The 14,401-nt window shown below is 36.6% G+C and overlaps 1 protein-coding gene and 1 long non-coding RNA gene across 30 annotated transcripts in view; both read left to right on the top strand.

Annotated features, from left to right (window-relative positions):
* Positions 1–4,777, top strand: part of Elavl2 (ELAV like RNA binding protein 2) — a 159,109-nt gene extending 154,332 nt beyond the window's left edge. For 22 of the 29 annotated variants that reach the window (XM_063252057.1, XM_063252049.1, XM_063252036.1 and 19 more), the window contains 2 exons: positions 1,419–1,457; positions 2,011–4,777. In XM_063252057.1, coding sequence (XP_063108127.1) covers positions 1,419–1,457; positions 2,011–2,341 — 370 coding nt within the window. In that variant the 3' untranslated portion in view covers positions 2,342–4,777. The remainder of the gene's footprint in view (positions 1–1,418; positions 1,458–2,010) is intronic. The other 7 variants (XM_063252046.1, XM_063252041.1, XM_063252059.1 and 4 more) reach the window with 6 other exon arrangements.
* A 5,672-nt stretch (positions 4,778–10,449) lies between these two features.
* The window catches only part of LOC134471770 (uncharacterized), a 115,031-nt gene continuing 111,079 nt past the window's right edge, over positions 10,450–14,401 (top strand). Inside the window, exons 1-2 of the long non-coding RNA XR_010041403.1 lie at positions 10,450–10,583; positions 10,675–10,741. This is a non-coding gene — a long non-coding RNA (uncharacterized LOC134471770). The remainder of the gene's footprint in view (positions 10,584–10,674; positions 10,742–14,401) is intronic.

The following is a 14,401-nucleotide window of genomic DNA, read 5'->3' as shown; positions in this document are numbered from 1 at the left end:
TGGTAGTTTTCATTATGTAATTAAATAGTTGATAGTATTTTGATAACCTGTTGCCTTTATTTGGTCACTAGATACTTATTATAAAACTGCTCTGCTCCATGCTTAAGTGATAGATCTGAGGGAAAGACAGATGGACATACAGACACATCGATAGATATATCATATATCTACACACAGGAGAAGCCTTTTTTCATTGTGATTTGTTACGTTTCCTTTCACTTTGCATTGAGTGCTTTTTCATTTTTACAATTTCCCAGTGGAGATTGGGGAGAGGGATGACATTCTTCTTCCAATTTTGAAAGACCATAAGAGATTTTTAGCTTTAATAAAAGCAGAAGGATTTACTTTACATGTGTGTCCGAGTTGTGCCACAGGTTAAACAAAGAAGGTTGATACTTTAACTGACCTTTTTTGGGTATTAAAAGTACCTGCCCACCCCAGTCATCTTTGGAGAGTGTTGAGCATTGTGACAGCTGAGAGAGTGGTTACATAGCTATATTAGAACATACCTATTTCTACAATTTAAAAAAATATATATATTTTATCTATTGGTAAAACTAGAAATATGAGATCTAAGTGTCTTTGAACCTGGTAAAGCAGTAAGAATGCTGTAAAATGCTGTAAAACCATTCTCATTACTGTAATCAGGAAAGGATGGACTTATACTGGTCACCTTCTATTAAAAAACTTCAGGGAGCATACAGATTGATGTATTTTTAAAAATTGAGCGGCGCTACTCATCCCATAACTGTGTAAATACAGCAGCAGTCACAGAATTTGAGTTTCCGGCTCCATTGCAGTGGCTTTCTTTCCTTTTCTGGACCTTAACTGAGCACATTTGAGAAAGGAGAGGGTTTTCCAAGTTGTCTGTAATATTCTTTCTGCCTGTAATTATACAATAATTCTTTGATTTAGAAGAGAAAAGTCCTTAATGATTGGGAAATAATAGGAAATATAAAAAATTCAGTAAATTGCAGTCAAATATTAACGCTACCATTTTTATTAGCCCTGTGTGCCTTGAACCTCCTAGAGTTGTGAAAATTAAAAGTTGTAATTTTTTAATAGTGTAAAGTACCTCTCAGGATAGGGAGAGCACTTAGAATTTGCCTGGTGAGAACCAAAATGTTACTGATTCAGAACTCCCATGTTTCCTTGCTGAGTGGTTTCCTCAGATGACTCCACCGCTGTTCCCCTACACTGACTTAATGCAGGGAACACACAGTGTATCCGTGGAAGAGCTCATGTCATGGGTACCCTGGTGCCTGTTCTCTCAGGAACGTGAAAACACCGTTTTGAGATTTCACATATAAGTACTGTGCAAATATCCCCTCAGAAGGTGGCAGTAATGAGCCCAGCTTTCTTGAACATCAAGGGGAAAAAAATTAAAAACTGAAGTTTGCTAAATGTGTGTTTTGCAGGTTGGACAATCTGCTCAATATGGCTTATGGAGTAAAGAGGTAATGATAGAGGTTCATGATACTCATAATTCCTTTCCACAAACAATTAGTTGTTTTGATTTGGGGAATGATCTTTCCACCTTCATATGTTTATGTTGGGTTTTATTTTGCATGTCCAACCAAATGAAAAGTTGTTGTTGGAGCACGGAGGGTTCGTGGGATATTTCTTATATGACTTGATGCCACTTGCTCTTTTAAAACCCTTGGTTATTTTTCCATGGTGTATTGCGACGTTATAGCATGTTTTTATGTATGTGTTGGTTTTATTACACCGAGTCCTACTCAATTCATGAAGGCAGTTTTAAATATAGATGTCCATTATTTAGTGAAGCAAATAATGGCCACTTAATAACATTAATAACTCTGTAGGGTAGCATGTAACTGCAAGCCACACATAGACCGTGGTTAAAACATCAAATAGTTGTGTGCATCTGTTGGGGGAGAGAAATTGCTGAAATTCTTGGGGATGCAAAAGGAAAAGAAGTCCATTGCTGTAACCAACTTCTGTTTCTGTTTTGTGTACGTGTGTGTTTATGTTTTCTATTTTGTTTAGTAGGTTTTCTCCAATGACCATTGATGGAATGACCAGTTTGGCTGGAATTAATATCCCTGGGCACCCGGGAACAGGATGGTGTATATTTGTGTACAACCTGGCTCCTGATGCAGACGAGAGTATCCTGTGGCAAATGTTTGGGCCTTTCGGAGCTGTCACCAACGTGAAGGTCATCCGTGACTTTAACACCAATAAATGCAAAGGTTTTGGATTTGTGACTATGACAAACTATGATGAGGCTGCCATGGCGATAGCTAGCCTCAATGGATACCGTCTAGGAGACAGAGTACTGCAGGTCTCCTTTAAGACAAACAAAACGCACAAAGCCTAATGAGCTCTTGTCCTCAGTCCATTTATATATGAAAACTATACAACAAAGGCAAGTTAAGAGAAACTTTATACATTAGTAAATGTCTTTGTAAGTCAGTGTTGAGATGGGGATAAAACGACTACTTAGCATCCTAAGAAATATGTGAGATTTTTTATTGCTAGTATTTGAATTTAAAACTTCTTAAATATCTTTTATGTTTGAATATGGACAAGAGGTACAGGGTTTTTACCTGTCACATTGCATTCTATTGCCTTCTTTGAAGAAGGTGGACCTTTTAAAGTGTTTCAGCTAAGGGAAGACATTTCTTTTCTTTTTACATAACTGCCTTGAACCTGTGAGTAAATATTGAGGCTTTGTGTTGTAATCTTCAGTTGGTTTTGTCTCCCCCACTTTTTTTTTTTCCTTTTTCTGGTTAGCTTTGTGTTTGGTTTACATTTAAAGCATTGCTATTATGTCTAAGAAAAGTATTTTGAAAGTTTACATTTTTATTTATGAAGTTAAAAACAGTATTTATTTTGTAATTATGATTTGGGTTGGGGAAGGGGGGGGCTACATTATAAACGCTTATTGTAAGAATACTGGAGAACTTTTCGTAAAGCAGTACCTTGCCAAAGAGATAAGAGCCTCTTTGATGTGGGTTTAAAAAAAGCATCTATTTTTATAAAAAAGAAAATTTGGAGAAACTTTTTACTGGTCCTGGAACAAATATTTTGACTTGAATACTTTGAGAAATCTCTTCATATGACACCTAGTGAGCTTTTAAAATTTACCAGGAAATTTGCAGTGGTTGGAAAATTTAGAAAGATTTATGATGTAGAAAATACTTTTGAGATCTTTGTATGAAAGAAATTGAATCAATGAGGGAAACACTGCTGGTTTCATTTTTGTAATCACCAGTGGAGTGTCTGATCATCCTGGTTATTATGTGATAGGTGGCTCACATTGATTTGTGATTTTGAAACAAATAAAAAATTTACAAAAGAATATATAAGAGCAGGCAAGAAATTTAAATTACCAAGAGATGGGGGAAAAATCTGTTCTTCCTAAAGAAATCCCTTCAGATAGAGCTCATGGTGTTTAGTGATGTACTTGCAGTATTGTTTGAAGAATTGTTTTGTCTTAAGGAAAAAAAAAGATATTGCACATGATTTGTACTGCAGCAAATCAGCAAAAGTGATCTGAGTTTGGGTATATTTGAGGGTATTTTGAAAGTTACGTTTAAGGCTAACACCTGAGCTTTGTGTAATGTAAATAAGACCTTGTGTTTATGAATCTTTCAGCTAATTTGATTTTTTTTCCCTTACATGCCAAGTGATGTTCAGGTTTTGAATGTTTTTGTATCAGTTTTTTCCTTTGTAAATGACATTAACATTGTTACTTGAGGTCTTGCTTAATCACTTTCGTTGTCCTGAGGACTTGAATTTACAGTGCATCAGATTCGTTGCTAATTTTGTCTGTAGATAGTCTAGCTTCAGCTGTTTATGGTGATGCTGCATTTTCGTTTATAAATATGTTTGTGGTAAAAAAAGAAAAATGAGTATAACCATAGGTTTTGAACAAATTTCCTTACATTTTTCATACAAAAATCATAAATATCTGTATGCTATTGAAATTTAACTTTGTATGATGCTTAAACCACTATTTGGGGAAATAATAAAATAAGTCTTTACCATGTATGAAAGAAATTTTAAAAATACAAAATATTTTCTGATTAGCATCTAGCTTATAATAAATTTTCAAAAAAGCTGAAGGTAAAAATTGCCTTCATCAGGATGCACTGAGAACTATATAGTTACGTCCTGCTTTTTGTATAAACTGAGATGCTCACATGCTTCCCCTTAGAACAGGCAATGTGCTATGCATAACATAGTTGTACATTATCTTTGCAGTTGCTTTGAGTTTTATTTTTTATTATTTAAAATTGTAGTTAAAAATTTCAGTATAGTACAGTACATATACCGTGAGGCGCGTGCTAAAGTGAATAAGCGAGTTTTCATGCTGACCCACTCAATGCTGTTCAGAAAATCAATTGGCTTAGCACTTTCTCATATCCTTAGGTGCATTTAGATTGTCAGAGTTAACCTTCTGCGTTAAAAAAAATAAAAATAAAATACATGTATATACTTAAAAAAATAAGGTTTCCCTCACGGGAAAACAGCAGCTACATGCTTCTTTCCTATACTACTGTAGCAAACCAAGGCATTGATGAGAGGGCATGCAAATTGTGCTTCACTTTACAGTGTTTATCAGAGCACTTAATAAAATGTAAGGCTGGTATTTATTTGAAGTTGTACAGTATGACTTAATTCACATCTGTTGGAATAGAAAATATATTCTGTTGAGTATTTAAGAGGCTGTACATGTTTTCTTTTGTGTTTGGATTCTTTGTACTTTTTCATGTTCAGTACATCAATAAACAAAGTTGAAGGGAAAGAACAGTGTGGTGAGTAGGTCTTTCTACACATTTTGGGGGGTTCCTGTGCTCAGTGCAATGAGCGTACTCTCTAGAGTTAAAAGTGGCTCCCTCAGAGATTTAATTGAAAGAATTCCAGAAGGCAAGTTAATTGAAGTAGAATATGGAAAAAAATCTTGACTGACTGACACCTTCTGATGAGTTAGCTTTCAAATATTATTAGATGAATAGTTCTTACAGAAACATATACTTCAACCTGCAAATTGTAAAGTTTTGGAAATCAGATGCTGATACCATTCTGAAGCTCTGATTTAACCTTCAGCCCTTTAGACTGGAAATTGCCCTCACTGATTTACTTGAACTAACAAAAAGTACAGTGGAAGGAAAACAACTTACACTACTTCTACTGGTGAGATCTAATTCACCCATAGGATTAACTGTTAGGGTGTGAAAAATATTTTTATTGCACAATTGCTATATTACCAAGAATTCTTCTCCCAAATTAAAACTTTGGTTCCATGTAGATTGGGGTGATATATGTAGCATACATTTACAAATCATGAACAGTGCCAGCCCCATATTTCACGTACATGTTCTGTTTTTGTAACACAGCCTTAACAGATGTGTGGATGGAAGAAAGAAAAGGATTTCTTTACATTTTTATGCAACAGTTTCACTTCTTTCAGACTTTACACAGTTGAATATAATATGTACTTTAAAAGTATACTAAGTGGTTTCTTTTAATTTGATTATATTTGTCTACTTTTCTGGTAAAAGCCATTCTAAAAATAATTTGTCCTAGATTCATAATTTGGTAGTCAGGAATGTTTCTGAGTGACAAGACACTTTCTCTGTTTTGTTTTTGGATATCGGGGATCAAACTCACAACCCTGCACTTGCTAGGCAGGCACTTACACTGCTGAACTAAATCCCCAGTCCAGCACTTTCTGTTCTTTCAGCATACAGCTAATCTCAAACTTCCAATTAGAATTTAATACTCTAATTTTGTGATGTTGGCATATCCCTCTCTTCTCTTCCCTGCTTTATCAGTATTTTGAGTGGTTTCACGTGTCAGTAGTTCTTTTATAGTTCAGCATGTAGTAGTAAAATTTTTGATAAATGAGGTTTGTTAAACTACTACTGGTACAGTTGTAGTGTCTCAGTTCACATAGTACTCAATTCTCTCCGTGAGTTTGGTTGCAAACCAAACTGGACAAGATCCAAATCAGATTTCTCCATAAGGTCAACAGTGAACCTAACCTGTTGAATTTGATTTGGTTCTCATCTAATTCAGTTTGCAACCAGAATTAAGAAGTAGGTGAACCCCAAGGTACCACTGTATACTGGAGTAGAAATTATGCTTTTCCCCTTTGGAAAATGGTGTCATGCATGATTGCAAATCATTTGGTATTAAAAAACAAACAAACAGGGTCTCACTATGCAGTTGAGGCTGACCTTGAGCTCACTTCGTAGCCCAGGCTGGTTTTGAACTCCCAGTGGTCCTCTGCCTCAGCCTTCTGAGTGCCGGGATTATAGGTGGGAGTCACCATGCCAGGATTAAGCTCTTAATTGACATTATTTTACATTAGTTTAATCTGATTCAAAGAAAAATTGCTAACAATTTAATATTTCCTTTTCAAAAGAATAGATTGCAGTATTTCTACCATTTTAAAAAGCATGAACAATAAATTATGGTGGAAATTTGAAACTACTGCTCACAGAGTTACCTGAAAAACAAAGTATGTGTATTTTAACAATAAGTATGTTGAAATTTTAATATTTGGATCTTTTAATGTGACTCTAGGGCACTGTGCATATACCTTTTATTGCGTAGAAGGGAAAAAAATGTAGTAGTTTACTCCTGTATGTCTTTATTTCCATACTGGAACTTTGAACAGTGGGAGAAAAGAGAAATACTGATAAAATCAAAGCAGTTATTTGAATAATAAGCATTTATGCTCTGTCATTGCAGAGAATGGCCATATTGTGCTTTGCATTGTTCCTCTGAAAATCCTAGGAAATAGGTTCATTTTCCTTTACATTGGGAGGAATAAGCATCTGTAGCAGAGGCAGCCTGTCAACTAGGATGGGTTTTACTGAAATTAACCTTCCCATAATTCTGCTTTATAGAAATTAGGAATTTTTTGTTTGGTCAGCAAAGGGTTATTGGTTATCACTTTGCTTCTCTGTGTCTAAGGCTATAAAAATGAGTAGATATCACTCAGAGCTTTCTGGAAATCGTCAGTTAGAAAGGAAAGGACAGATAAACCACCAAGCCATGGCTACAGTGATATCAGTGCTATGACAGCTCAGAAGCAGCCAGCAAGCTGATCACTGTAGTTGTGCTGTCTCCAGTTACATCTCACAGGCATAAACATTTTTGCTCTTACAGATTCTTCTTTTCTTGGATTAGGTGCTAGATTGTGAAATTCTTACTCTGTCATTACCATTTTTTAAATTCCCAGGTACTCTCATGCATGTTAAGTTGTCCAATTTTTTTCTGAAACAAAAGTTATTAACATGCAATAAGCCACTGTATCTGAATAGTTGAGTCAGCTAAGGCATTTGGCTGGGTCTTTTTGCTGTATCTAACTGTGTCATATGAGGACTGGCAGTTCAGAAAGGTAATTGGTAAAATACCCAACTATTAAAAGAATGCTTGACTCTTTACTCAACTTTGAATTAAGAGCCACTGCAGCCTCAAATTCAGTATTAAGGTTACCTTTGGCTTGAGTAGCTAAAGATGTAGGTTAGGATTCAACTGACACCCTCAGAAACACGCATGGATGTTACTTTTTCAAGTAAGTGTAGCAAGCTTCTAGCATAAATGCAAGAAAGTATTTTAAGAATATAAATGTATAGAAGACATCTCTGCTGTCATGGACCTTATCATTTGCAATACAGAAGATTACATCTCTGAATAATTGAAGTAGAAGGAAGATAGATGTTGTGGACAGAAAACATTTGTTTTTCAAAGAAAGAAAAAATCTGACTGCATGCATGCCTTAAGGTGTTGGGAGTTGGTGAGGTGAGAATAGTAAGCCACAGAAGTGGTGGTAATTGAGCTGGTTATTAAGAGTAAGTGGAATTTAAGAGGAATTGGGGGCCGAGAATACAAGAACAAATTCCAGTGATCAAAGACAGGTAAGCTGATTTGGGGGCAATTTATAAATTTTTAAGTTGTATTCAATATAGATCTATATGGTTCATAAACATTTTTATGAATATTAATTAAAACTTAGACATTTAGTTCATAATGAAATACAGTAAACATTGGGGCTTTGTCCTTGTTCTCTTCCCCATCTCTACAGTAATGCTGAAAGTATTTGGTGTGGTAGAGATTAAGTATGATTTGGGGAGTTAGCTAGAGCTCAGTAGAAAGGACATTGCCTTCTTTTAAAAAGAGGCCTTTATTTGGACCATGTGGCACAGTTCATGAAAAATTACCAAAGCCGAATCTTTCTGACAGTGCGATATTGGACAAGTCTGTTTCACAGACTACCTATCAGTGATGGTGAAACTTTTAGAACTTTCAGTGACAACAAATAGATAGCTGTGGCACACTAGCCATGGGTTCGCCACTACTGCTATAGAGCTTCCAAACTGAATGAATTAAGTTCATGAAGTGATCCCCTCTTAGCATGATACTGTCTCCAGTGCCATATGACCTGGTTCATTCTTCTCTTGGAGATACTTTATTCTTTACATTTTTTCTTACTCATATCATGTAACCATCACTTTCATCAAAATTGAGGGGAAAATTATAAAATCCTGATACATCCCCAATATAAGATTTTGATTAGACAGGATTTTTTAAAAAGTCTTTTTGTTATTTGGAAGTTTGTGTAATAGGCATACTGTTCCTTTCAATAAAAAGCCACATAAAATGAAGACCTTTTAAATCGCTCTTTAGTGGAAAGAACTTGCTGGTTTATTTATTTTGTAGGTCCTTGGACTTTGGTGGCTATGTGTTATCTCTAACGCTGATTTGCCTGGTATATTCCTCCCGACAGTCATTTCTGTAGAGTTACCTGTGTGTTTCAGGAGCACCCAGCCCATCTGTCAACTCCGTGCAGGTGTGATGAGAGGAACAGCCACCTTCAAGGTGACTCAGCTTTTGGAGGGAAGCACAGTGAACAAGGGAGCTCTGGTACCTGGGTTGCAGGCTCTTCATTGCCAGGGTGGTAAGGATAAAGCAACTAGCTATGTGAATGCCAAAGGAAGGTCATGATCCATAAATGCAGGTGCTTGGGCATCTGACAGATACAGACCTTTATTTCTTGGATTTTGAAGTAAAATACCACGGAACATAATGTTGGAAGCTAGCACCTCACACTTTTTTATGTATGTTTTAGATCTTCTCCAGTCTCAAAATAGGTTTTGCAAACTTAAAGATAGTAATAATTACAAGAGATAATAACCAATGTTCATACAAAAAAATTCTTTGGTTATTAGAAAGGGTAACTGATTTTGTCTTGAGACAAGAGTTCCACTATTCAGTTCAGAATGACTTTGAGCTCACTTTATAGCCCAGGCTGGCTATGAACTTGCAGTGATTCTCCTGCTTTCACCTCCTGAGTGATTATAGGTGTGCATCACCGTGCCCAGCTATAGAAAGGATAACTTTTTATGCCCCTCAATTGTTTTCAAATGATGGTCTCCTATCTTGACAGAAGACATTGACACACTTAGAACCGTGCTGCAGCCCAGCAGCTGTCCATAGATGGGAAACACATCCTGAGTAGTTCTGTTCTGCATTATTGTTTGCTTTATTTTAAAATTTCCATTCTTTCATTAACTATGTATCAAGTACTTCCTTTTTGCCAATAACTGCTGTTTTTTAAACTGAACACTTAATTTTTGGCTGTTTTTCACTTTTTTCTTGAGATGGAAGATAGGCACAGATCTTGTTTGACACTTTTACAGATGAACGAGCCAGGCCCAGGAAGGTTGAGATCCTTAGTCATTCTTTTTTGGTCACATGGGACCTGGCATTTGAACCTAGTTCTCTTCACTCTTGGAATCCTACCCTTCATTACTACTGTAGTATTAAAACATAAGTTAAATTAATGTTTATAAACTTTCTTGCACTTAGTCATACTTCTGAAATCCTGGAGGAACTACATAAATGGCATCTAGAAGTTGAACTTAGGTAAATGCACATAGTTTTTTAATTGTGGTGCGCTTAATATCATGCATATTTTGTGAATAACAATCAATAATATAGTCACTAGAAAATTTAGAAATTACAGAAAATAGAAGTCAATCTTTTAAAGAGATTTTTGAGTATGTTTTGCCTTTGTCACTTTTTAAAGTTGTGACTATATGTGTAGTCTCTTCCATATTTTTTTTGCAGTGCTGGGGACTGAACCTAGGGCCTTGTGCAATCTAGGCAAGCACTGTACTCAGCTATATTCATACTCTTTGTAAACATTCAGATTCACTTTTTTGGTCTTTTATTCCCTTGGTAAAGGTATTTTCTTAATTTTTGATTTTGTTCTTTAGAGTATGGAAAAAATTTTTCAGTCAGAAAGCAATACATTCCGAATTTTACTTAAGGCATATGAAGTGAAAGCTGTTTAGTTTCTTATTGTATTGATTATTGCTCAGATTGTATCAGGAGGTAATAAAAGTCAGGACTTCTGCATGATTTCCTAATACAGCTTTGTTCCTCTTGGGCATATTTAAAGGCTGAAGAAAAATGAGAAGTCTGGAATCTGGGGGTGATCTCTCTAAACCTCCTTGGGCTGGTGATGCCTAAATGATTACTTGAGTAGGCAGTTTGATTGGAAGCTTCATCTGTGCAGCAGAATCCTGGATGGGACAGAAGTATGTACAAAGTTACTTTTTCATTTTTTGGACAGAGGAGAAGTAGATGTCCTAAAGCACCAATAAGTTATCTGCTTCTTTCTTTCCTTAGCAAAGAGAATACTTCCTTGCTGGTGAGGATGATAAGAAGGAGAGGACAATGCTGAATCCAGTTGTGGGTGAGTAATTTTTCCTCCTCCTTGGGTTTCTGATTGCAGTGATCTGCTCTCTTGCAAGGCTCTGGGTAAATACCGGCTGCTTATTGCATGTGCTCAGAGAAGTAGCTAATGGTAGAAGAGCACTTTTAAAAGGATTGACGAGAATGAAAGATGCTTGTTAGAGGGCACCTGGATCCTTCCATGACATCACAAGCAGACCATAAATGGCTCTCCAGAAAGCACGGCAGCCTTTTTTTTCCTCCCCCTTTCTTAACAATGAGACGTAGATTGGGCTTGTTCTCTATTCAAGCATCCTTATGAGTAAATGTCTATTTTTATGATAGAGCTGCACTTTAAAAATAGCTCCAATCAGTGCGACTCTTTTCCCCCATATGTTAAAAAGTTATACATGAGTTAAAATATCTCAGATTGCTTAAATTCTTCTATACTTGCGAGTCACATTCTTTTTTGCTTTTGGAAGGGTGGGTTGAGGTGGGTGGAGGGGTATATTAAATAAAAAATAAAGTCTTACTTTTGAGCCTCCTCAGCCTTATTCCTGTTCTTTGAAACTTTTACCAGTTGCAAGCCTTTTAAACAAAAATTCGAAATCTTTGACTGTTAAAAAAATTCATTAATATTTGGCGGGTATAGTCTTCTTCCTGGAGTGATTGTTTATTTTTGTTGCTGAGAGCAATTAGCTAGAACAGTCACAGTTGCAGCTGTTAGATACTGTAAGCTCCAATGGAGATCACAAAAGGCCTTATGCACATTGAGAGTCTGTATTCGGATTGTTTTTAATAGGTGATTCTTCTGGAGTCTACTGTGTTAGCAAATTGGATTGGGCAGTCCGGAGCCAAATCAAGTGTACAATGGGATCATCAGCATGCTGTGTTGATCAGAGTCACTTAAACACCTTGCTGCTTTGAAAGCCAGAATGGCTGCGCTTGCTGTGTGCAGAAAGAATCTGCACCATTCTTTTCTATCTCATCCTCCCCATGCAAACCTGGATATGATTCATCCTAAAACATTATGCAGTTTTCTCTGAAATTTTTCCCTTTGTGTTTACTTCGTGTTTGCTACTCTTGACTTGTTGAGGCTCTTGTAAGATAATCTGCATATGCAAGTATGAGCAAGAATCACAGATACAATCTGGTGCCCATTAGTTTATGTCTTGTAGGGGAACGTCTCAGAGAATCTTGGCTGCAGCTTAATGTCTGCCGCATCTGAAACAGCAGCTCAAATGAAGAGATAGTTTCACTGTTTTGTAACATCTTTACTTTTGTCTTTAAATATCATTTTGAGAAAGGATGTGTGTCTCTCTGTAATAATCATTCTGCTTTAGGGTTTACACTATGCTTTTACGTATGTTTTCTCATTTGACACTGACAGTAAAGCTTGAGGGAGGGAACTGAATGTACAGTCCCCATTTCATGGAAGAGCAGGCAGGCTCAAGGTTGGTGATTAGCCAGCAACCTGCTTACTTTTCCGTACTACAGCTGTTTACTTTGTGCAGGTAAGAAAATACTTATTTTATGTATTTCACTGCAAACTGAAGTAGATTGAAAGCTTTATTTTAAGGGCTGGTAGAGATTGCTCTTAGGTACAAGCCTAGTTTATAGCAGCTTATTGGTAGAGTAGAATCAGAGTCTCTTTTGGCAGGGGAATAACTTAGGAATCTTGGAGGGTTTTGGTAATTGTATTACAAGTAGGTAATCTAAGGTGTATCTTGAAAGTTTATTTCCTGATAGGTAGCAGAAATTCATTAGAAGGCCTTACATTTTGATGAGATTTTAGATACTTCCATGAAGATATTTTTAAAGCAGCCTTTCAAATTGCAGTTGATTGACCAGCTGGCATTCCATTTGATCAGCCAGCTTGGATCTATTAGTAAGTGGAGTAGTTCTTCTTAATCACACTCCTTATAATATAATTGGTAAGATATGAACAGTAACAAATGAAAAACTTACTAGTGATTTTAATGAAGTTTTTCTACAAATGTTTTTTTCTCTTTTTGGATGAATGCATTTTAAAATGATACGCTGTAGAGTCCCGCAGTGTATATGTTTTAAATTGACCACATGAAAATTTTAGCAAGGGCTGGGGATGTAGCTTAGTGGTAGCATGCACACCTGGCATGCACATAAGGCTCTGGGTTTAGTTATGCCACTCCCCTACCTCCAAGTTCAAACAAAATGCAATATTTTCTTGCCTTTTCCCCTCTGATGAAGATTAAATGATTATAGTGGGAACTGTTAGTGGATTTATTTCTTCAAACTCTTGAAGTTTTTATGTTTTAATTGCTTTGAAACCAACATTTACTAGGTCACTAAAAACCTTAGACTTGAAGTATGTCTGTCAGATAAAGTTATTGCATGCTTATCCTTGACTACATGCATTTGAAAGTAGTACAATGACAACATCATTTTGGGTAAGTTAGGTAAGGGCTGACCAGACACGTGGAGGAGTCAGAGACCTGAGTGAGAGGTGAGGGACCTCTGGGCTGTGCTCTGCTTTTGTATGGTGTCCAGGAGCCCCATTGCAAGGCATGCTGCTAAGTCAAAAGGATCTCCAGGAGAAAGATTTCTGCACAGAATTTTAGGCTGTTGTCTTAAAGTTTTAAAGAATAGTTATCTCTGTAACAGACCCTGCCTATTCTCTGTGAATACTTTCCAAAATCCTTACTGAGTGCCAGAGCCACAGATAATACTAAACACTGTATAAAGATGTTTCTCAGCTTGTAATGGGGGTATATCCTGGTGGAGCCATTGTGAGTTAACCATATCATTAAGTTGAAAATGCATGTAATACAGCTAACTTGTGGGACACACAGCTTCACAGCGCAACCCGCTGTATCATTGTGCTCTCGCTTTTGTCCTTGTAAATTTGGCCCCTGTGTACTTGACAGGGAGCTGCCCACTGCTGCTGCCCAGCATTGCCAGAGAGTATCATGTTGCACATTGGCAGTCTAGGAAAACGATCAAATTTTGAAATTCTATTTCTAAGGCATGTGTATTGCTTTCACACTGATGTAAAGTCATAAAATTGTAAGTGAAACCATTAAGTCAGTATTCTGATTTTTTTCTGTATGTAGGTGCAGTTTAAAGGTGAATAACTAATGATGAAATAAAGCAAAACTATACTGAGTAAAATGTTAATATGATCTATCTCTCAAAAATCTTGTCCTCATCCTTGTTGATCACAGGTGACTGAAACCACAGAAAGCAGAACCAGTAGACAAGTGAGCAGCACAGAGGCCTCAGCTGAACCATATCTAAAACAAATATTGTAATACTTATAAAACATTTAGTCTCTCATGTTGGTCTTCAAACTTATGTATGATGGTACTTGCTTGGGAGTTTATTAGTGAGATGCTGCAGGTTCACCTGTGGATTTGGAGTCATGGCTCTGCAGAGAGGCCAGGCTTCAGTATAAAGGAGGCTTTTTAGCCCAAGCAGACACATTGATTTAGTAGCTGGTCTTGTAGGAAATCTGAGATATTTTTACCCTGCTGGTTTCTTGTCTTTCTTGGTTATGTTCTCCTCAGGTTTCAAGAAGCTGGTGGTTGTTTGTTTCCAAAAAGACCACATTTCTCAGAATGCTTTTGGTCAGGCGCAGTACTAAACATTTTGTGTATAGTGTCTCATTTAATATCATGGAGAGGTGCTCTCTAAAAACATGTTT

Source organism: Cavia porcellus, unplaced genomic scaffold (genome assembly GCF_034190915.1).
Source record: "Cavia porcellus strain 051 isolate PalLab524CR breed Dunkin Hartley unplaced genomic scaffold, mCavPor4.1 scaffold_1, whole genome shotgun sequence".
Classification (NCBI taxonomy): Eukaryota; Metazoa; Chordata; class Mammalia; order Rodentia; family Caviidae; genus Cavia; species Cavia porcellus.
This window is presented reverse-complemented; position numbering and strand designations above follow the sequence as displayed.